The sequence below is a fragment of the Anolis sagrei genome, chromosome 10, assembly GCF_037176765.1.
Source record: "Anolis sagrei isolate rAnoSag1 chromosome 10, rAnoSag1.mat, whole genome shotgun sequence".
Taxonomy (NCBI): Eukaryota; Metazoa; Chordata; class Lepidosauria; order Squamata; family Dactyloidae; genus Anolis; species Anolis sagrei.
This window is the reverse complement of record NC_090030.1, coordinates 4,468,478-4,491,570: the sequence shown is the minus strand read 5'-3', so window position 1 is coordinate 4,491,570 and position 23,093 is coordinate 4,468,478. Positions and strand designations below refer to the sequence as shown.

At 43.3% G+C, this 23,093-nt stretch overlaps 1 protein-coding gene across 6 annotated transcripts in view; it reads right to left on the bottom strand.

Annotated features, from left to right (window-relative positions):
• Positions 1 to 23,093, bottom strand: part of GRIA3 (glutamate ionotropic receptor AMPA type subunit 3) — a 261,418-nt gene that overhangs the window by 29,260 nt on the left and 209,065 nt on the right. For 3 of the 6 annotated variants that reach the window (XM_060756402.2, XM_060756404.2, XM_060756403.2), the window contains exons 13-14: positions 20,672 to 20,919; positions 19,806 to 19,946 (exon numbers count right to left, since the gene is read on the bottom strand). In XM_060756402.2, coding sequence (XP_060612385.1) covers positions 19,806 to 19,946; positions 20,672 to 20,919 — 389 coding nt within the window. The remainder of the gene's footprint in view (positions 1 to 19,805; positions 19,947 to 20,671; positions 20,920 to 23,093) is intronic. The other 3 variants (XM_060756407.2, XM_060756405.2, XM_060756406.2) reach the window with 2 other exon arrangements.

Sequence of the window (23,093 nt, the reverse complement as noted above, 5' to 3'; positions counted from 1 at the left end):
TGTCAGCCCCAGCTTCTGCCAACCTAGCAGTTCAAAAAGATGCAAATGTGAGTAGATCAATAGGTACCACTCCAGCGGGAAGGTAAGGGTGCTCCATGCAGTTATGCGGTCCACATGACCTTGGAGGTGTCTACAGACAACACCGGCTCTTCGGCTTAGAAATGGAGATGAGCACCACCCCGCAGAGTCAGACACAACTAGACTTAATGTCAAGGGGAAACTTTTACCTTTACCATTACCTTTACCTTAAGAAATGGGGCTACAAAGTGGAATCCACGACATGCGAGTGTGGAGAAGAGCGAACTACAGACCACCTGCTGCAATGCAACCTGAGCCCCGCCACCTGCACAAGGGAGGAGCTTCTTGCAGCAACACCAGAGGCACTCCAAGGGGCCAGATACTGGTCAAAGGACATTTAATCAACTACCAAGCTTGCAAACTTTGTGTCCTATTTGTTTGTTTGTTTGTTAAATGCAGTGCAACTGTTTGTTCTGCTCCTGACACGATAAATAAATAAATACATTTACCATACAAACAGTTAGTGGAGGCATTGTTGAAGGTATTCTCATGGCAGGAATCACTGGGGTGCTGTAGGTTTTTCGGGCTCTATGGCCATGTTCTAGAAGCATTCTCTCCCGACGTTTCGCCGGCATCTATGGCAGGCATCTCCAGAGCTTGTGAGGTCTGTTGGCAACTGCTAGGCCATTAAATGCTAATCAAGGTGGCCAATTGCAACATTCACACTTGCCTCAAACAGACAAGAGTTCTTTTTCCAGGCTGTATGGCCATGTTACAGAAGCATTCTTTCCTGACATTTCACCCACATCTATGGCAGGCATCTTCATTGAGACCTTCAACTCACGGAGAGCTTCAACCAGAGTTTTTTCTTCCCACCTTGGTCATCACTCCACAGATATATAAACCCCACTTGCCTTGTTTCCAACAGACCTCACAACCTTTGAGGATGCCTGCCATAGATGCAGGTGAAACGTCAGGAGAGAATGCTTCTAGAATATGGTCAGACAGCCCCCAAAACCTACAACAACCTAGTTAGTGGAGACTTGAAAGGTTGCTATTTCGAACACTACAGGATGTCCCTATTGCAAACAAATTTTTTTAATAAACTTTTTAAAATAAACAATTCAATAAACTTTTCCCGTGTTTTAAAAATAGAACCAATTAGGAAATGACATTGATCACTCAGGAACAAAAATTGTGTTACATACTGTTGTATTCCACCAAAAAGAAAAGCTGCACACTAGCCTTGTATTGTGCATCTCTTCCTTGTTTTGCCATTCAAGGTAAGCACCAAAAAAAGCTTACCAAGGTCTCAGTGAATTTCTGTGCATTGGATTCTTGTAGGTTTTTTTTGGGCTATATGGCCATGTTCTAGAGGGATTCTCTCCTGACGTTTTGCCTGCATCTATGGCAAGCAGCCTTTAAGGATGCTTGACATAGTTGCAGGCGAAACGTCAGGAGAGAATGCCTCTAGAACATTGCCATATAGCCTGAAAAAACCTACAACAACGCAGTGATTCGAGCCGTGAAAGGACAGGAAAAGAGATTGAAAGATGGGCTCAAAGCCAACCTTAAAAATCGTGGCATAGACACCGAGAAATGGGAAGCCTTGGCCCTTGGTGCTCCAGCTGGAGGTCAGCTGTGACCAGCAGTGCTGTAGAATTTGTAGAGGCATGAATGGAGGGCGAAAGAGGGAAACGTACCAAGAGGAAGGTGCATCAAGCCAACCACAACTGGGACTGCCTTCCACCTGGAGACCGATGTCCTCACTGCGGGAGAACATGGAAATAGGGCTCCACAGCCACCTACGTACCTACCACCAGGACACTGAACTTGGAGGACATCTTACTTGGAGAACAAGGGATCGTCTAAGTAAGTAAGTAAGTAAGTAAGTACTTCTGTGCAAACAGTTTGATACAGCAGGTCACCAGTGATGCCGTTTCCTGACCTTTGGGGAAGATGATCCGATGATTAATCTGTGACCCCGTGATTGAGTTTTGCATGCTGATGCGCAATGGCGAAGACCCGCCTTGCCGATTGACGGTGCAGATGTTGCTTTGTGCAGCGGCTCTTACTGACAATGGAGGTAATGAATGCAGGTGCTGCCCATGCTTCCTCTTCCTGGAGCATGTTTCCCAACGAGACCAATTGAACGCAGACATTCATCAGCATCAAGCCTGCCGTTAAATAATAAGACGAATCCTTGAGCAGTCTGCGGAGTTTGAATCGCAATCTAAGAACACACATTTTTTAATATGCGAGCAGATAGGAGGCAATTTACAGCTGACTCTTTTGTAACCTACGAAAATTAGCTGCTGGAGTGTTAAATTTCCTTGATGAGTTAGAACTGTCGCATCAAGGCATCGCATCAGGCGCTCTCTTCCATTTCCATTAATATATTTGTTTCTGTAATTAGTTTCCTTCTGAGCAATTGAAAACATTTCTTATTCCATTGCTTTCAAGTGCGCAAATTTCGCCTTTGATCTCCGCCGTTCTCTTGGTGGAATGATACGGTTTTTCCCCCCTGCCTTTCTCAATTGGGATTATGTATGTTTTCTTCCCCTCTCCAAACAGAAATGTATATAATACATAATGAGAAAGATGGATACAGATATATTGCCCGGCTTCTCTCTGAAGGAGTGCGTTACAAAGCTTGCAAATCTTTGCATGCTCTGCTATGAAAATATTGTTATCTCTGATGGCAACATCTGCTTTGTGTGTAGAGATCTGTCTGAAAAAGCACTGCTCGCGGGTTTTGCAATTTCTATTTCAGCGCAACTCAGTTGCAACCAGTGGATCAAGTTGGTCATAATTATATCCATTTGCTTGCACTATCAGTATGCATAATGTATTGTCGGAGGCTTTCATGGCCGGAATCACTAGGTTGTTGTAGGTTTTTCGGGCTATCTGGCCATGTACTAGAAGCATTCTTTCCTGATGTTTCACTGCATCTATGGCAGGCATCCTCAGAGGTTGTGAGGTCTGTTGGAAACTAGGCAATTGGGGTTTATATATCTGTGGAATGATGTCCAGGGTGGGAGAAAGAACTGTTGTCTGTTGGAGGCAAGTGTGTGGCTGTGAATGTTGCAATTGGCCAGCTTGATTAACCTGGTTGAAGGTCTCCATGAGTTGAAGGTCTCAATGAAGATGCCTGCCATAGATGTGGGTGAAGACTATTATTATTATTATTATTATTATTATTATTATAAACACAACAAGGTGAGTCCACAGCAGACAAGATCACCCTGCTGGCTATTGAATTGGATCACACGTCGGACACTTCCCAAGAGCCTAGGACTCTGTGATGTATCGGCGAATAATGCATGCAGATCCCAGTAGGGTGGCCTTCTGTAGCTGGCAGATGATAATTTTGTCAGCGCCGATTGTGTTTAAGTGCAGGCCAAGGTCTTTAGGCACTGCACCCAGTGTGCCAATCACCACTGGGAGCACCTTGCCTGGTTTGTGACAGAGTATTTGCAGTTCGATCTTTAAATCCCTGTATCATGTCAGCCTTTGCAGTTGTTTCTCTTCAATCCTGTTGTCACCTGGGATTGCGACATCAACGATCCATACTTTGTTTTTTAACACGATTGTGAGGTCAGGAGTATTGTGCTCCAAAACTCTGTCTGTCTGAATTTGGAAGTCCCAGAGGAGTTCATTCTCTTCAACTTTTTCCGGCTTGTGATCCCACCAGTTCTTTGTTGCATTCACAAGTTCCAATGAATCATCTGAGCAATGGTGTTGTTCCTCTGCTTGTAGTCTGTCTGCACGATCTTCTTGCAGCAGCTGAGGATGGGATCTATTGTTTCATCTGCTTTCTTGCAGAGTCCACACTTGGGATCTGTTGTCAACCTTTCAATTCTGGCTTTGTTATTGTTGTTGTTATTATTAGTGTGGGGAAATAAGCTACCTTGTTGGGTCATGGTGGCAGAAAGGGTTAAACCCTTATGCAGCTGAACTGCTAGCAGTTCAAATCTACAGGTTGGGGTGAGCTCTCACTGTTAACCCTAGCTCCTGCCAACCTAGCAGTTCAAAAACATGCAAATGGGAGTAGATCAATAGGTACCGCTTCAGCAGGAAAAGGCAAAGAGATGTTCTAAGCAGTTTGCCAGCCACACAACCAGGAGGTGTCTATGAACAAAGCAGGCTTCTCGGCTTGGAAACGGAGAAGAGAACTTCTCCGAGAATCAGAGATGAGCACCCCCTCAGAGCCGGAAATGAAAGCAGAAGCCTTTGCCAGTATATTTGTTATTGTAACAAGGCACCGAATGCTTGCCTGTGTCTGTTATATCCTGTAATCCGTTCTGAGTCTCCTCAGGGAGAAGTACAGAATATAAATAAATTATTATTATTATTTGAAACATAACAAGATTAGTACACAGCAAACAAGATCACCCTGCTGGTTGTTGTATTGGATCACATGTTGGACACTTCCCAAGTGTCTAGAACTATGATATATTGATGAATAATGTGTGCAGATCCAGGTAGGGTGGCCTTTTGCAGCTGACAGGTGGTAATTATTTCAGTTCTGATTGTTTTTAGGTGCAGGCCAAGGTCTTTAGGCACTCCACCCAGTGTGCCGATCACCACTGGGACCACCTTGACTGGCTTGTGCCAGAGTCTTTGCTGTTCTACCTTTAAATCCTCTTATCATCATCATCATCTCATCTAGCCTGTTGAACTTTATGCCTGTCACTTACATTTGATTTGCAAGTGAATTCTTAGTCTTCCTTCCATCATCTGCTTTCCTTCAGTACTTTGTCTCTGTTTGTCTCTTGAAGAGAAATAATTGGTCACGAGATCCATACTAAATTGAACAGTAGAAGCTTGTTTTTCCTGGGCAAATAATTATTTTTGAGAAAGGACTACATCTTGTCATTGTAACTATCGTGCAATACTGCCAAGGTATTGTCAAATGGTTCAAGCTCCATCAAAGTTGATTCATCCTTTTAATAAACTCCCAAGAACTTTTCTCTTTATTCCCTACCTTTGCTCTAATGAAACCCTCTGCAAATCTGATATGTGTCAAGGTAGATTTCCCCCCAACTAGCCTATACAACTGTATTAAGTGCTGGAATAGAAAAATCAAAGACACATCTGACAGACAGCACACCTACAGGGCTCAGTTTCAGAAAATTCAGACTGTGCACGGACAAGAAACCCTAACTAAAGATGGCTAGCGATTCATGAGAGATGGGTTCAGGAAGAAAGAAGGATGTCTAATACAGAGTCAGACCATGCATCCATCCATCCATCCAGCCATCCATCCATCCATCCATCCATCCATCCATCTATCTATCTATCTCAAAGGCAGGATTGGAGCAGAAGTTTCCAGAGCCAACAATGTGAAGCAGCAGCAAAAAAAGCCAACAGGATTTTGGCCTGCATCAATAGGAACCTAGTGTCTAGATCTAGGGAAGTCATACTCCCCATACTCTCTTCTGCCTTGGTTAGACCACACCTGGAATATTGTGTCCAATTTTGAGCATCACAATTGAAGAGAGATATTGACAAGTTGGAATGTGTCCAGAGGAGGGCGATTAAAATGATCAAGGGTCTGGAGAACAAGCCCTGTGAGGAGCGGCTTAAGGAGCTGGGCATGTTTAGCCTGAAGAAGAGAAGGCTGAGAGGAGATATGATAGCCAGGTATAAATACGTGAGAGGAAGTCCTAGGGAGGAGGAAGCAAGCTTCCTTTCTGCTTCCCTGGAGACAAGGATGCAATGGAGCAATGGCTTCAAACTACAAGAAAGGAAATTCTATCTGAACATTAGGAAGAACTTCCTGACTGTGAGAGCCGTTCAGCAGTGGAACTCTCTGCCCCAGAGCATAGTGGAGGCTCCTTCTTTGGAGGTTTGAAGCAGAGGCTGGATGGCCATCTGTCAGGGGTGATTTGAATGCAATATTCCTGCTTCTTGTCATTATGGGGTTGGACTGGATGGCCCAGGAGGTCTCTTCCAACTCTAGGATTCTATGATTCTGTGATTCTCTTGTAACTTCAAACCATCAGACCTGGTTCTCTCTCCGGGGCACCAAAGAATAGGCCTGTCCTCTCCTTTCCACGACAGCCCTTGAAATATTTTAGATGTTGCCCTTCATCCATATCTTCACCAAGGTGAACGTGCCCAACTCCTTCAACCTTCTTCATAATCTTCATAGGCCACATACAAAAATGCACTTTACCACTAAATCTCGAAACCAATGCAAGGATGCAAAGTAACCAAGGAATGAAGATTCTATATTTGTAGTTTAGCATTAATTGAGTACAGATATGTGCATAGTAATGAGCTGTTACATACCCTACTCTTTCAGCCATAATATATCAGCATCCTCCACCATCATCACCATAATATATCAGCATCTTCATGTTTAATATTTTCACAAATGATCTGCTACTGCCAGAAGAGATAGAGAGTTTCATCTATGCAAACAATCGTGTCATCACCGCTCAAGCAGGGAGCTTTGAAATGGTTGAACAGAAGCTCTCTGAAGCTTGAGGTGCTGCCTATTACAGGAAAACCAACAAGTCCGTAATCCATCTAAAATGCAGACATGTGCTTTTCACCTTAAGAACTGACAGTGGAGCATTGCAGCATATCCAAATACCTGGGAGTAATCCTGGACCGTTCTCTGACCTACAAGAAGCACTGCCTGAATGTCAAGCAAAAAGTGGGCTCTAAAAACAATATTATATGAAAGCTAGAAACAATGTCACAACCTGGGGATCACAACCAGACACACTGAAGACATCTGCCCTTGTACTATGCTACTCTGCTGCTGAATATACATGCTCAGTGTGGAACACATCTCACTACATTAAAACAGTGGATGTGGCTCTTAATGAGACATGCCGCATTATCACAGGATGTGTTGTCTACACCCTACACCATTGGAGAAATTACACTGTTTAGCCGATATTGCACCATCTGAAGTCGGGAGTTGCAGTTGTTGAGATTTAACCTACTGCGCTACAATCGTGGCGCAGTAGGTTAAAGTGCTGAGCTGCTGAGCTTGTTGACCGAAAGGTCGCAGGTTCGATTCTGGGGAGTGCGTGAGCTTCCGCTGTCAGCCCTAACTTCTGCCAACCTAGCAGTTCGAAAACATGCAAATGTGAGTAGATCACTAGGTACTGCTCCGGTGGGAAGGTAAGGGCGCTCCATGCAGTCATGCCAGCCACATGACCTTGGAGGTGTCTAGGGACAATGCCTGCTCTTCAGCTTAGAAATGGAGATGAGCACCAACTCCCAGAGTCAGACACGACTGGACTTAATGTCAGGGGACAACCTTTACCTTTTTACCTACAATCAAAGGGTGCTTTTCCTCCTGCCTTGAAGGGACACGAGCCTCCCTCCTGCCTCACATGCTCTCACTGTTCAGCAGTGGAACTCTCTGCTCCGGAATGTGGTGGATGCTCCTTCTCTGGGGGCTATTATTATTATTATTATTATTATTATTATTTCAGAGTTTTATATACCGACCTTCTCACCTCTTTTGAGGGACTCAGCCCGGTTTCCAACCGTAAAAACATATACAATCGGTAAAAACATCATAGTTCATATTACAATAACACGTTAAAACAACAAATATATCCAAAACTACAGTGGTCAGTCGTCATACTAAAAAACAATTATACCTCATCTTCCATCCATGTCTTAGGGTGTTGTCTCACTCATCAAAAGCTTGTCTCCATAACCACGTCTTCACCTGTTTCCTAAATGTCAGGATAGAAAGGGGCGGTTCTGATCTCCGGTGGGAGAGAGTTCCAGAGTCGAGGGGCCACCACCGAGAAGGCCCTGTCCCTCGTCCCCACCAGACGTGCTTGTGAGGCCGGTGGGACCGAGAGCAGGGCCTCTCCAGACGATCTTAATAATCTTGATGGTTCATAGGGGAGAATACGTTTGGAGAGGTAAACAGTAGGGCTGGGTAACAACGGAAAAATTTGTTTTTAAACTCGTTTCGTTTTTAGGGGTTTTTTGCGTTTCGATTTTTAAAAGAATTCCGAAATTTTTCTTTAAAAAATTTCAAAATTTATGAAATTTCGTAAATTTCGAATTGATTCGTTAATGGCGGACGCGATTGCGCAATATGCAAAAAACCCCTCCAAATATGCTAAAAATATGCTGAAAAAATGCGAAAATAATTACGAAACAATTTCGAAACAATTACGAAATAAATTGAAAAAATTGTTTCGATTTTTAATTACTCCTGCATGGCTCAATATCGGATCGTAAGCTAATTTAAATACGAATTAATAACGAATTACGAAATTAACGAATGAAACCGCCCAGCCCTAGTAAACAGGGCCGGAGTCGTTTAGGGCTTTATAGGTTAACACCAGCACTTTGAATTGTGCTTGGAAGCTTTTAAACAGAGGATGGATGGCCATCTGTCAGGGTTGCTTTGAATGTGATTTTCCTGCTTCTTGTCAGAATGGGGTTGGACTGGATGGCCCACGAAGTCTCTTCCAACTCTAGGATTCTATGATTCGGCAACCTTTTCGATGCAACTGGTGTACTCTACCACGCAGTTGCACTCCAACCCACAGTTAGCAGTTCCATGTTGCCAACACGTGCCTTTCATTCTTCTTTGTTCAATGCGCTAGGCGGAATTTTGGGCGCATTCCTCCTGCCTCTGATTTAACCAGCCTGTCACTTTATTATTATCAATACTTCACAAGAGTGACAAGCAGGGAGTGGGCGGAAGTGCGGGGCTTATTAATACTTATTTAAGGTCATCAAAAGAACTTGGCATAAAAGATTAGTGTAGGTAGGTACAAAATTACACGGTGGCAAGCGTCAAATGCGAGAGGAACAAAGCCTCTGCGGAAAAGAGGCCGGCGGCCTCCCGCGAAGAGAAAAGACGGGAAAACATCTCTGCCATTAAGCAGGCATTTGGCCCTATTTTTAGCACATTATTTGGAAGAAAGCCTTGCTGATTTATTGAGATATCATGGCAGCCATCCAGCAAGTCTTGGAGATGAATGCAAGAAGGTGTGCATGTTGGGCTGGGATGTTTTATAGGCTTGTACAACCCATCCGTTCTTTGCTGAGAGCTCATTTTTGAAGCTTGGGTTGTTGTTGTCGTGCTTTAACCACACAATAGGGATTAATTCTGCCTAGGTTGCAAAAAAAAAAGGTGATAGGAAAGTAGAGATATTTATGCAACGTTGAGAAATAAGTACATCCTCTTTAGGGCTGACGAGCACTATATGGAGTTTTCAACCTGCTTTGGACATTTTTAACATGTTTCATCTTTTTTGTGTGACTGGTAGAATCATAGAACCATAGAATCAAAGAGTTGGAAGAGACCTCGTGGGCCATCCAGTCCAACCCCATTCTGCCAAGAAGCAGGAATATTGCATTCAAATCACCCCTGACAGATGGCCATCCAGCCCCTGTTTAAAAGCTTCCAAAGAAGGAGCCTCCACCACACTCCGGGAAAGGCAGAGAGTTCCACTGCTGAACGGCTCTCATAGGAAGTTCTTCCTCATGTTCAGATGGAATCTCCTCTCTTGTAGTTTGAAGCCATTGTTCCGCGTCCTAGTCTCCAAGGAAGCAGAAAACAAGCGTGTTCTCTCCTCCCTGTGGCTTCCTCTCACATATTTATACATGGCTCTCATCATATCTCTTCTCAGCCTTCTCTTCTTCAGGCTAAACATGCCCAGCTCCTTAAGCCGCTCCTCATAGGGCTTGTTCTCCAGACCCTTGATCATTTTAGTCGCCCTCCGCTGGACAAATTCCAGCTTGTCAATATCTCTCTTGAATTGTGGTGCCCAGAATTGGACACAATATTCCAGGTGTGATCTAACAAGAGCAGAATAGAGGGGTAGCATTACTTCCCTAAATCTAGTCACTATGCTCTTATTAATGCTCTTGAGTGCGTTTCCCCTCCACTCCCCATGAAACACCCTACTAATGCAACACAAAGTAGATATTTTGCATTTTTATGGACAGATCCAAAAAATGAAAGTGCCAAGCACTTCCTGGGTTGCTGAGAACTCCGCCAACTGTGATCTAGAAGTTGGCAGTTCAAGCCTGGGTCAGGGTGAGCACCCACCATCAGCCCCAGCTCCCTGCCCACCTAGCAGATTGAAAACAGAAATGTGAGTAGATAAAGTAGATACAGATTCTGGCCCAGCTTACTTGTATGAACGTATCCCTCCCTACGTCCCACCTCGAAACTTAGGATCTTCTGGGGAGGCCCTGCTCTTGATCCCACCGTTGTTGCAAATGGTGGGGATGAGGGACAGGGACTTCTCGCCTGTGGTCCCCCACCTCCGGAACTCACTCCCCAGCCAAATTAGCTCAATGGTTTCCCTCTTTTCCTTCAGGAAAAAGTTGAGGACGTGGCTATGGGACCAGGCATTCGGATAGCAGGCTGACAATAGAAACTATGATAACGCTATGGAAAAAGGACTATGGATAGGCTTGTTGATCATAGAATGAGGACTTGACATGCCAACTAATTCAATTTGTACTATCTTAAATGGTTTTTAAATCTAATTTTAATGTTTTACTTATTATGTAACTGTTGTTTATTTGTTGTATATGTGGGGCATTGAATTGTAAGCCACCCTGAGTCCCCTTTCGGGGGTAGAGAAGGGCGGGGTACAAATATTTGGAATAAAATAATAATAATTAATAAAATAAATAGGTACCATTTTAAGCAGGGAGTTAATAAAAGGTGCCCATAAGGACATGGCTATGATTCAATCGGGAGGACATCTAAGAATGACAAGGCTCCTCGGCATGGAAGATTGAGCAACAGCACCCCCGTGTGGCTGGAGTCAAGCACAGCTTCCAGATGCCGGAAATGGAAAAGATGGCAAATGCCTTTACCTCTGTTTATGTATTGTCTGTCCTTGTTAATTGTATAATGGCATTGAATGTTTGCCATATATGAGTTCTGTAATCCACCCTGGGTTTCCTCGGTGAGATAGAGCGGAATATAAATAAAGTATGTTATTATTATATATAGTGTTCCCCTCACTTATCATGGATGTTCTATTCCGGGACCACCCGCAATAAGTGAAAATCTGCAAAGTAGGGTCACTTACAGTATATAACAACAACAACAACAACAACAACAACAACCCTTCTCACCCCGAAGGGGACTCAGTGTGGATCACAGTACACATACACGGCAAACATTCAATGCCGCTTTGTATAGACAATACACAGACAGACAGAACAGAAGAAGGTGCCATGGAAGGTTGGGCTCGAGTCCAGGGGGTGCGGTTGCTCTATCCTCTATGACAAAGAGCTGTCAGGTCTTCCTCCTTCCTTTTAGTCACTCAGCATTTTCAGACCGTTTTTCTTTATGGCATCGTAAAACACCTCCCCCACTTTTGGCATTACCTAATTTCTCTAATCACAACTAAAGTTGTTTTCGAATTGCTTAGGTAAACAATGAGCTAGGCTGACAGTTGGCAGCACATGCCAACCCGGGGCTTCGAACTTGCAGCCTTTTGGTTGATAGAGCTTATAATTGCTGATGATTTAACAGCTGTGCTAAACCTCCATATATGTATGTTCCCCATCTGGAAGATGCCCCCCCCCCCTCTCAATCAATCTCTCTCTCTGTCTGGGTGCTGCTTTCCCTCCGTCTCGAGCTTGCGCACAGCCTGGGCTCCATGGGGCATGCATGGTGGCATCAAGAAGGAGGAGAAGGAAGAAGGTAAAGAGGGCAAGCCTATGCAGAGATCCATCCATCATCTGCTCCTCCTTCCTCCTCCAGTCTTCCCTCACTACTTGTATACAGTACTGTATTTTAAATTCATTTAAAAAAAAACCACGAAACAGCGGGTTTGCAAAAAGCAAACCGCGAAGTAGCAAGGGAACACTGTAACCTCAACTGGTTCTAGTCTACTTGGGATCGGATTCAGGTTGATGACACCCAAGCTCTACTTCACAAAATATCAACGAGGCATGACAATTTCATGGCAAAAGCCTGGTCAATTCACCCAAGGAAACGAGTGAGTAAGTTTAAATATGTTGAGGTGACACCTTCTGCTGTCAAGAATTCAATGACTGCACATTGCTTAAGTTGCACTGACCAACCATCTGTGCAGGGTTCCATACTTCGCATTTTAACAACACAACCGTTCAATGCTAAGACTTCCTGCCAAATGGAACTGTAGAAGAGAGTCTACTGAACAAGCCAGTACCTGCTGCATACCAGTATTGCCATCTATTGAGGAGTTACGAAGGTGGAGGCATTACTTTTCATTCAACCCTAGTATACAGTACTGTATTTTAAATTCATTTTTAAAAAAATCTCACAAAACAGTGAATCCGCACAAAGCGAACCGCAAAGTAGTAAGGGAACACTGTAAACTCAACTGATTCTAGTCTACTTGGGAGTATGGATCGGATTCAGAGCTCTACTTCAAAAACTATCAACGAGTCACAACAATTTCATGGCAAAAGCCTGGTCTAGATGCCTGGCCCAATTCACCCAAGGAAACGAGCGCTTTGCCCTTTCCGCCTCTTACGAATTTATGAAGCCAGCCCTGAAGCATTTCCTCGAAGGAGAGGCAATCTGGGCCAAAAACATCCAAAACAAAAGCATCGTCTTATTTACAGAAGGGAATAGACGCTTTTAAAGTGTTGGATAGGAAAACACAACAGCCCGGAATATTAAATGGGTGCAAACATGTCACTTTAGAAAGGGAAACCATTTTGAGCATTAGAGGCCGTGCCAAAAGAGGTGCACAAAACGCACCGTGTTCCAAGAAGCCAAGCCTTCCTCCATACACACACACACTCACACACACTGCCAGACGTACAAAAACCCAGCATTTCTTATTATACTTTTTTTACACGCAACTGCACACCATGCTTTGAGCTATTTGAAAGGGCTTCTGTTAATTCCTTCAGGGGCAAGCGTGTGCATCTGGTGCAAACAACTGGCCTGACCCATATTATATTCCCAGGTGGCCTGGCCTGGTTGATGGAGGTTTAGACAGGAAAATGACTGCCAGTTCTTAAAAGCAGCTCTCTGGTCCAAAGCAAGCAAGCCAGCCAGCAAGCAAGCAAACAGGAAACATTTTGCAGGCGCCGAATAGGGAAAGAATGGCTCTTATCTCCATTTTTATTTCATGTCTTCAGTTTATGTCTTCATATTAATGTCTCCTAATGAAGAGCTTGTTTGATTGGCACTGATACCAGCATGCAAAGAGATCTTTCAGCTCATGAAACGCCTTTAGTGTGCCCAATGGTTGCTTGCTCGCTTGTTCTCATTCCTCCCTACCCGTAGTATCATGAATCTGAAGATTTCCCTGCAATAAGTCTCAGCGATCATGGCTAACAGATGGGTCTATTTAAGGACCCGTTTTGGTGAAAATATTCCACCAAACTTGAACAGAAATGTGATTAGTCTAACCTCAAAGATTTGATGTGAGTTAGAATCCAGTTGACACCTTAATACATGCATACAGCCCCCATGGACATTGTCTGAACATCAAGCAAAAAGTGGGTGCTAGAAACAATATCATACGAAAGCTGACTGGCACAACCTGGGGATCACAACCAGATACAGTGAAGACATCTGCCCTTGCGCTATGCTACTCTGCTGCTGAGGATGCATGCCCAGTGTGGAACACATCTCACCACACTAAAACAGTGGATGTGGCTCTTAATGAGACATGCCGCATTATCACAGGGTGTCTGTGCCCTACACCACTGGAGAAATTACACTGCTTAGCCGGTATTGCACCACCTGACATCCGCCGGGAAGTGGCAGCCAATAGTGAAAGGACCAAGGCAGAGACATCTCCAGTTCATCCCCTGTTTGGGTATCAGCCAGCACGTCAACGACTTAAATCCATAGTTTTCTAAGATCTACAGAGACACTCGCTGGAACACCTCAGCAAGCGAGAGTCCAAAAGTGGCAGGCTCAAACCCAGAACCTCAACCAGTGGCTGATACCAAATGAGAAACTCCTCCCTGGGCACACAGAGGACTGGGCGACTTGGAAGGCGCTGAACAGACTGCGCTCTGGCACCACGAGATGCAGAGCCAACCTTCAGAAATGGGGCTACAAATTGGAATCCTCGATATGCGAATGTGGAGAGGAGCAAACCACTGATCACCTGCTGCAATGCACCCTGAGCCCAGCCACATGCACAATGGAGGACCTCCTTACGGCAACACCAGAAGCACTGCAAGTGGCCAGATACTGGTCAAAGGACATTTAATCAACTACCAAACCCACACATTTTGTATTTTCTCTGTTTGTTTGCTTTGTTCTGTTAGAAATGTAATATAATTGACTGGCTGCCCTGACACGAGAAATAAGAGGGTTAAAAGAATCTCCGTTCATACTCAAAGAAGGCAGCGATCTTTTTCAGCAGCACAATCTGCCACTGCACATTTCTCATAGTAGGTTGGTATAAGCACACTCACATAGGTAACATTGACTATTCTAAAGCCTTTGACTGTGTGGATCATAATAAATTGTGGCAAGTTCTTAGTGGGATGGGCATCCCAAGCCACCTTGTCTCTCTCCTGAGGAATCTGTACAAGGACCAAGTAGCAACAGTAAGAACTGACCACGGAACAACAGACTGGTTCAAGATTGGGAAAGGCGTCCGGCAAGGCTGCATCCTCTCACCCAACCTTTTTAACTTGTATGCAGAACACATCATGCGAGGGTGTGCGGGGCTTGAGGAATGCAAAGCTGGGGTGGAAATTGCTGGAAGAAACATTAACAACCTCAGATATGCAGATGACACCACTCTGATGGCCGAAAGCGAGGAGGAGCTGAGGAGCCTTCTAATCAAGGTGAAAGAAGAAAGCGCAAAAGCCGGGTTGCAGCTAAACGTCAAAAAAACCAAGATTATGGCAACGAGAATGATTGACAACTGGGAAATAGAGGGAGAAACCGTGGAGGCCGTGACAGACTTTGTATTTCTAGGTGCAAAGATTACTGCAGATGCAGACTGTGGCCAGGAAATCAGAAGACGCTTACTTCTTGGGAGGAGAGCAATGTCCAATCTCGATAAAATAGTAAAGAGTAGAGACATCAGACTGGCAACAAAGATCCGCCTAGTCAAAGCCATGGTATTCCCTGTAGTAACCTACGGATGTGAGAGCTGGACCTTAGGGAAGGCTGAGCCAAGGAAGAGAGATGCTTTTGAGTTGTGGTGTTGGAGGAAAGTTCTGAGAGTGCCTTGGACTGCGAGAAGATCCAACCAGTCCATCCTCCAGGAAATAAAGCCCGACTGCTCACTGGAGGGAAAGATACTAGAGACAAAGTTGAAGTACTTTGGTCACATCATGAGGAGACAGGAAAGCCTAGAGAAGACAATTATGCTGGGGAAAGTGGAAGGCAAAAGGAAGAGGGGCCAACCAAGGGCAAGATGGATGGATGGCATCCTTGAAGTGACTGGACTGACCTTGAGGGAGCTGGGGGTGGTAACGGCCGACAGGGAGCTCTGGCGTGGGCTGGTCCATGAGGTCACGAAGAGTCGGAGACGACTGAACGAATGAACAACAACAACAACAACAACATAGGTAACATCATTTTATGTGGTTGAGCTCAGGTGGATACTTGGCGACATTCCCTCCACTCCCTATTTTTAGCCCCAGAGGTAATGACTGAAAACAAAAATACATAAAACTTCCCTTGTTTTAATACCGTTTTTGCTGTTATCCAAATATAATTACAGGGAATAATTATTCCACTTGCTGTGCTGATAAAAGCGAGAGGGAACTCGCTAACTGCCTGCGCACGTCCTCATCAATAGTCATGCCGCAAGTGGGTTGATTAACTATAGAAAGTGATTACAAATTTTAATTGTTTTTTTTTTAAAGAAGAAGAACAGATTGCATAGAGGAAGGGAATTGCAATCTGGAAAATTTAATGGACTCTTTGGGGAGTACTAGTTCTCAATTAAAGGAATTAATTCCACAACCCTTTCCTAACAGGATTCGTAAATATGACAAAGGGTTTCGTAAGTTATGTCTACATGGAGGCTGCTGGAATCTTGTTGCCAACATATGCTGGTGTTGCCATTGCGGAAGGAGGTATCCAGTGCCTCCTTGCACAATGACATATGGAAGGAACTCTTAACAGTAGCATCGTAAATATGATAGCTCATTCCTTGGAAGGTTTGCCCTACAATATTGGAGTTTAGGTTCTGCGGTCAGAGAGCTTCTGGGGCTCAAAATGTGTTAACTCATGTGATAAGCATGGTGAAGTGGCAGAGATATTATGGAGTTGTTACTTGGTTATAGAATCATAGAATCATAGAATCCTAGAGTTGGAAGACACCTCCTGGGCCATCCAGTCCAACCTCATTCTGCCAAGAAGCAGGAATATTGCATTCAAAGCACCCCCGACAGATGGCCATCCAGCCTCTGTTTAAAAGCTTCCAAAGAAGGAGCCTCCACCACACTCCGGGGCAGAGAGTTCCACTGCTGAACAGCTCTCATAGGAAGTTCTTCCTAATGTTCAGATGGAATCTCCTTTCTTGTAGTTTGAAGCCATTGTTCCATTGCGTCCTAGTCTCCAGGGCAGCAGAAAACAAGCTTGCTCCCTCCTCCCTGTGGCTTCCTCTCACATATTTATACATGGCTATCATGTCTCCTCTCAGCCTCCTCTTCTTCAGACTAAACATGCCCAGCTCTTTAAGCCGCTCCTTATAGGGCTTGCTCTCCAGACCCTTGATCATTTTAGTCGCCCTCCTCTGGACACATTCCAGCTTGTCAATAACTCTCTTTAATTATGGTGCCCAGAAAGCTTGATGTTTGGTAAATTTATGAATCCATAGCTAAGTTGCTGTGAGTTTTCCGGGCTGTATGACCATGCTCCAGAAGCATTTTCTCCTGGCGTTTCATCCACAACTATGGCAGGCATCCTTATGGAGACCTTCAACACATGGAGACCTTCAACCAGGCTAATCAAGCTGGCCAATTGCAACATTCACACTTGCCTCAAACAGACAAGAGTTCTTTCACCCACCCTGGACATTCCACAGAGATATAAACCTCACTTGGCTAGTTTCCAACAGACCTCACAACGTCTGTGGATGCCTGCCATAGATGTGGGCAAAACGTCAGGAGAAAATGCTTCTGGAACATGGCTGTACAGCCTGGAAAACTCACAGCAACCAAGTGATTCTGGCCATGAAAGCCTTCGACAACACATTCTGTAGCTATCTTGAAGAAGTACAATGTTAATTAATTGAAAAGATGTACATATGGGCAAGAGTACTCCAGTGTGCATCAGGCACTTCTGAAGTACACTGAGTACTCTAGTTGTATACTGGTGTCCATGGAACATCAACAACTCCAGTGGCTATCATTGCCAAACATATGTTTGGTCATTGCAACATCATGGCAGTCCTTACATACATTGCAAAACTATTCAATTTTGTACCCAAAGCATAGGTGCAAATCCCAAGCAGAATGTCTACCTTGGCTCTTGTCATTACTATCCTGATGCTTTCTTCCGTTTTGCATTTCAGCCACCTTGCAACAGTTAAAACCAACATAGTTAAAAATTCACAGCATGCGACAGTTAGAAAGCAATGAAACCATCATAAAATTCAAATAAACCATTCCGCAAAATAACAAATAAAAGGCTAGCACATTAGACAAAGTCTCTTTCTCCGACATAATGAGTTCTCAAAATTCTGACAACATTGCAAGGTTAACACACACACTCTCTTGGCCGAAGTCATCTCAGAGGTTCTTGCAAAGATGGAATTGTGTGACTCAAAAACCACTTTAACTGCTATGGCTCAATCCTATGGAATCCTGGGATTTGTAATTTGTTGTGGCACCAGTTCTACACTATAAACAACTCCATTGCCAACAGTGCTGTGGTTTCTGTAGAGGCGCAAATAGAGGCAAAACAGAAAAACATGCCAAGACGAAGGCGCGTCAAGAAAACCCTTGTTGGGAAAGCCGTCCCTCGAGAAATGTGTGTCCTCACGGCGAAAGACCACACAGGTCCAGTATAGGTCTCTACAGTCATTTGCAGACCCACCCGCAAGACTCTGTACTTGGAAGACAATCATCTTCAGCCACAAGTGATAGCATATGATGGTGAAGCATGCATGAAAGCATGCAAATAAACAACAGATCTAAATAGCTGTCTTCTAAATAGCCTGCATCCTAATGCTAATGTGCTGCTAAGAACTCCACAAAACTTGCATAGCTGGAGAATGGAAGGATGCCTAAGATATGTTTACAACTATGCATGGGGAACATGTCCTTTCGATACATTCAACATTCATAGTGACCTCACTCATATCTTGAAAGTCTACCCACTTTTAGATGTTTAGTTAAAGGTCTCCAGTAGTAGATCTTTAGACTCGATCTCCAACAGAAGAACTTCAAACTCGATGTTTAATACAAGACCTTCAAACTAGTCCCCAAAAGAAGACCTCTCACCTGGATTGTCAACAGAAGATTTCCAAACTGGATATCCAACAGAAAAATCTTCAAATTAGTCTCCAATAGAAAACCTTCAAACCAGATCTCCAATAGGAGATCTTCAAACTGGTCTCCAGTAGAAGGTTTTTAGACTGGATCTCCAATAGAAAACCTTCAAGCTGGATCTCCAATAGAAAACCTTCAAATTAGATCACCAACAGAAAACCTTCAAACTGGATCTTTAATACAAGACCTTCAAACTAGTCTCCAGCAAAAAACCTTCCAACTGGATTGTCAGTAGATGACTTTCAAACTGGATTTCTAACAGAAGATCTTCAAATTGGTCTCCAGTAGAACTCCTTCAAGCCGGATCTCCAATAGGAGATCTTCAAACTGGTCTTTGGTAGAAGATCTTTAGACTGGATGCCCAATAGAAAACCTTCAAGCTGGATCTCCAATAGAAAAGCTTCAAACTAGATCTTCAACAGAAGACCTTCAAACTAGTCTCCAACATAAGACCTTCTAACTGGATTGTCAATAGATGACCTTCAACCCAGATTTCCAACAGAAGATCTTCAAACTGGTCTCCAGTAGAAAACCTTCAAACCGGATCTCCAATAGGAGACCTTCAAACCGGTTTCCAATAGAAGACTTTCAAACTGGATCTCCAGTAAGAGATCTACAAACTGGATCTGCAACATACGACCTTCATACTGGATCTCCAATAAAAGATCTTCAAACTGGCTTCCAATAAATGATCTTCAAACTGGTCTCCAATAGAAGACCTTCGAGCTGATCTCTAACAGGAAACCTTCCAACTGGTTTCCAATAGAAGACTTTCAAATTGGATCTCCAATAAGAGATCTTCAAACTGGATCTCTAACAGAAGACCTTCAAACCGGATCTCCAATAAGAGATCTTCAAACTGGAGCTCCACCAGAAGACCTTCAAACTGGATCTCCAATAAATTATCTTCAAACTGGTCTCCAATAGAAGACCTTCAAACTGGTTTCCAATAGAAAACTTTTAAACTGGATCTCCAGTAAAAGATCTTCAAACTGGCCTCCTATAGAAGACCCTCAAACTGAAGAAGACCTTTCAACTGGATCAGCCTGGGGTTTGCATTTCAACGGCAGTCCTGAGAATGCACCAATCTACTTGTTCTCTCTGTTAGTTAAATAAGGACCCAGATTTGATTGCAATGGTGAGCAGTGCCAAGGGGAGAAGAATTAAAGAGGGAGGGAGGACTGCTCAATTGAATAGGCTACTGGGCAAGCGAGTGGTTGCAACAATTTCAAGATGGTTCCTTGCCTTTTTAGGCTCATTGCATTTTTTGTTTTTGTTTTGTTTTTCCTTTCCCTGATGCATAAAATAACAGCCTTGCCGATTACTCTTGACTAAGGTACCCGATTGTGGTGACATTGAGGCTGACCTTGGAGTCACCGCCCCCGCTGCCGCACTCTCCTTTGTCGTACCACCATTTGTTTTTCAATTTGTCCAAGAGGCCTTGCTCATTCAGTTTTAATACTGCCAGGTTAACAGCATTTCTTGAAACGATAAAACATAACTCGTAAGAATAATGCAGAGATGCTCGGTTAAAGTCGTTCAAACGTATAAAGAAAGGAGCACAAGGAGGACAAATTGGCCAGAAAGAAAAAAATTTGGTTTTTGGTTTTGGTTTGGTTTGGTTTTTGTTTTGTTTCACGGGGAGGTGGAGCTATAGAGAATTAATGTGTTTGTTACTACAGCAGATAACGGGGGGTTCAATATTGGAAGGTGGCATGGAGGATATAAACATTTGCTCAAAAAACTGAAGTGTGCGGGATGGGGAAAATTGTCTTTTGAGAAAAAAAAGAAGTAGAAGAGGTAGAAGTAGTAGAAGAAGTAGAAGAGGAAAAAAATAATAAAGGCAACGAGAACACCACGTCATGCAATTAACACTCATCACGTATGGCAGTTTTAAACTCGGGCTTTTACCATCTAAATTGAAAAAAGCCACTGGACTGTAAAATTAAAAAAAAAAAAGGAAAAACCAGCAACAAACAATCAGGAAGGACAACACGGAGAGAACACTTAGAAAGAAAATGGATGCATTAAAGTCAATGAAACCATAATTTACCGTCTTATTTAACTCCACGTAATACTGTTAAGAGTTTGTTTTGAAAACTTTTTAAGTTTACCTCAAATCCACAAGAAAGAAAAAGACAACACAATACATCAGGGTAGGTGGAATACTATAACAACATGGATATTGTTATATTATTCCACCCACCTTAATGCTGAGCCTTTGGGAGTTGCTACACCATAGCCTTTGGAATCCAGGTTCCCACCAACTTTCATTGTGTCACAGGGCTTTCGTTGTTCAATGTACTCATTCATGGTCGATTCGAGCAGGAAGGCAAACTTCCCCTTTGATTTCCTCACGCGCGCCACTCCGTCCGCCGTGGTTTTGGCAAAGACAGACGGTTCGGCCGACTTCATGTATGACCACATTTTCTCATAGACAGCTATTTTGGATCTCTAGGGGAAATAAGAGACAGAGAGAGAGAGAGAGAGAGAAAGGAGGCAAATATTAGCATACACGGCACCATTCAACTTTAACAAAAAGAATAGTGACTGGATCAGAAAGTGAGGACTGTTTGAGGACTGTAGACGAAACCTATGAAAAAGAGAAGAGGGAGAGAAAGAATGGAAACATACACACAACCACTCAACTTTACAAAAAATAATACTAGTTGATCAGAAAGGGAAGGTAAATATTGTGCTTAATGGTTTCATAATACACACACACTTTTAGCATAACAGGTCAAACCACCAGCTGCAGTAAATCTTATCAGTCGAAAGGTTGACAGTTCGAAGCCCGGGTCAGGATGAGCTCCTGGCCTTTAGCCAGCTTCTGCCTACCTAGCAGTTTCGAAAACAGCAATGAGAGTAGATACATAGATACCACATAAGAAGGGAGGTATTTAAGGCACCCATAAGGAAATGACAGGAAAAAAATGTTGGTGATTAGATCAAGGAGGAAGTTTACAAACAAAGCTAACTTCAGCAGGGAAAGTGGAGCGACAGCACCCCCGGCGGCCAGAACCGAGCACAGCCTCCAAAATGCTGAAGATGGGAAAGCCTATATATACATCTATCTATGTACAGTTGTCTGTCTTTTCAGTGTATCATGGCATTGAATGTTTGCCATGTATTGTTGTACTCCAGACCAGGAAGAGCCCTCTGACTTTAAACATGCAGTTGAGTAGGAAAACAATCCCTTTATTGAAGATAATTAAAAAGCAGTAAAGTAAAAAGCACTTTAAAGAAATAGGTAAATCCAATTAGGTAGGAATATAAGCTGGAACAAAGTAGTCCAGGGTAAATAGTCCATCAAAGTCCATGAAAAACAAAGGCAAAAACTTCTCTAATAAAATCCAAGAAGCCAGGAAACATGAATCCAAGGCATGAATATAAAAATACAGAATCCAAGAATCAAAACCATGAAACAAAAGGCACTTAAGCATGAATCTTTCCAAGTAAAGCTTCCAAGAAACGAGGATGAGAACTTGACTTGATTCCAAATGATGCTTCATCTGACTACAGATCCTGTACTAGGGACTTTTATCTCCTCGTTAAGTTATGTCTCAAGCGCTCAGAAATTGGTTTCACTTTAGCTTCGAGTCTCTTATCTTTCTCTCTCTGAGCCTGGCAGTATGCTGAAGCCACTGTTCGCCTCTTCTGTTTTGACTAAGCTCCTCCCATCTATCTATTTGCTCATTAATTTCCGCAGCTGGGCCAGGTGCTGAGCTGTTTTCAAGCTCCAAATCATGGCCATTCTCTGGTAGCAATTCAAGGAGCACACCACCATCCCCACCCTTCAGGGACATTCTCATGAGAAACTACACCTCGAACAAGGATCTCCTGGACATTCTCGGCATCAATATCATTGACCAAACCATTGCCATCTTGAAAGTCATTGTCATCACTTCCTACATCCAAAGCACCCTGATCCTTAAACACAATCACAGACTAAGCTCCAACATGTATGGGTTCTGTAATCCACTCTGAGTCCTCTTTGGTGTGAGAAGGGCAGAAAATAAATAATGTAGAGAAATAAATAAATAAATATACAATCCAGGAGTGTATGGCTGAGGATTCTCTGCTAGAGAGCTAAAGTAAACTTCTACACTATAGAATTAATGCCTTTTGGCATTAATAAACATCCATGGCTTCAAGTTATAGAAATCAAGTCTTCAGCAATTAGAGCTGATGCCTACAAATTCCTGGATTACATAAAATTAAGCCTGCTAAAGTGATGTAAAACTGCGTTAGTTCTACAGTGTGGATCTATCCAATGACACTTAAGAGCTCTAGTAAAATTCTAAGGATCTTGCCATAAAAAACAAATCCCAAGAACCATAACAGAAAATTGTGGCAGTTTAGATACATACAGATTAATATATCTATGCTCCATACATCAATAAGAGCAGAAACTACCTTATTTATGATTAGTAATCACGTAGTGCCAATATAACATCTGAGTGCTTGTTCCATCTCCCAGGAGCCCGATTTGCCTTACTTTATAGTTGCTTGAGGTTGCTTCCTCTTGCATTTTCTCCCAGGAGTGCTGCAGCTTTGAAAGAGTCCTAAAAGTTAATAGTTTCAGAGTCTGCAGGCCTCTTTGCAACTATTGGCTTAGAGAGCAGCTC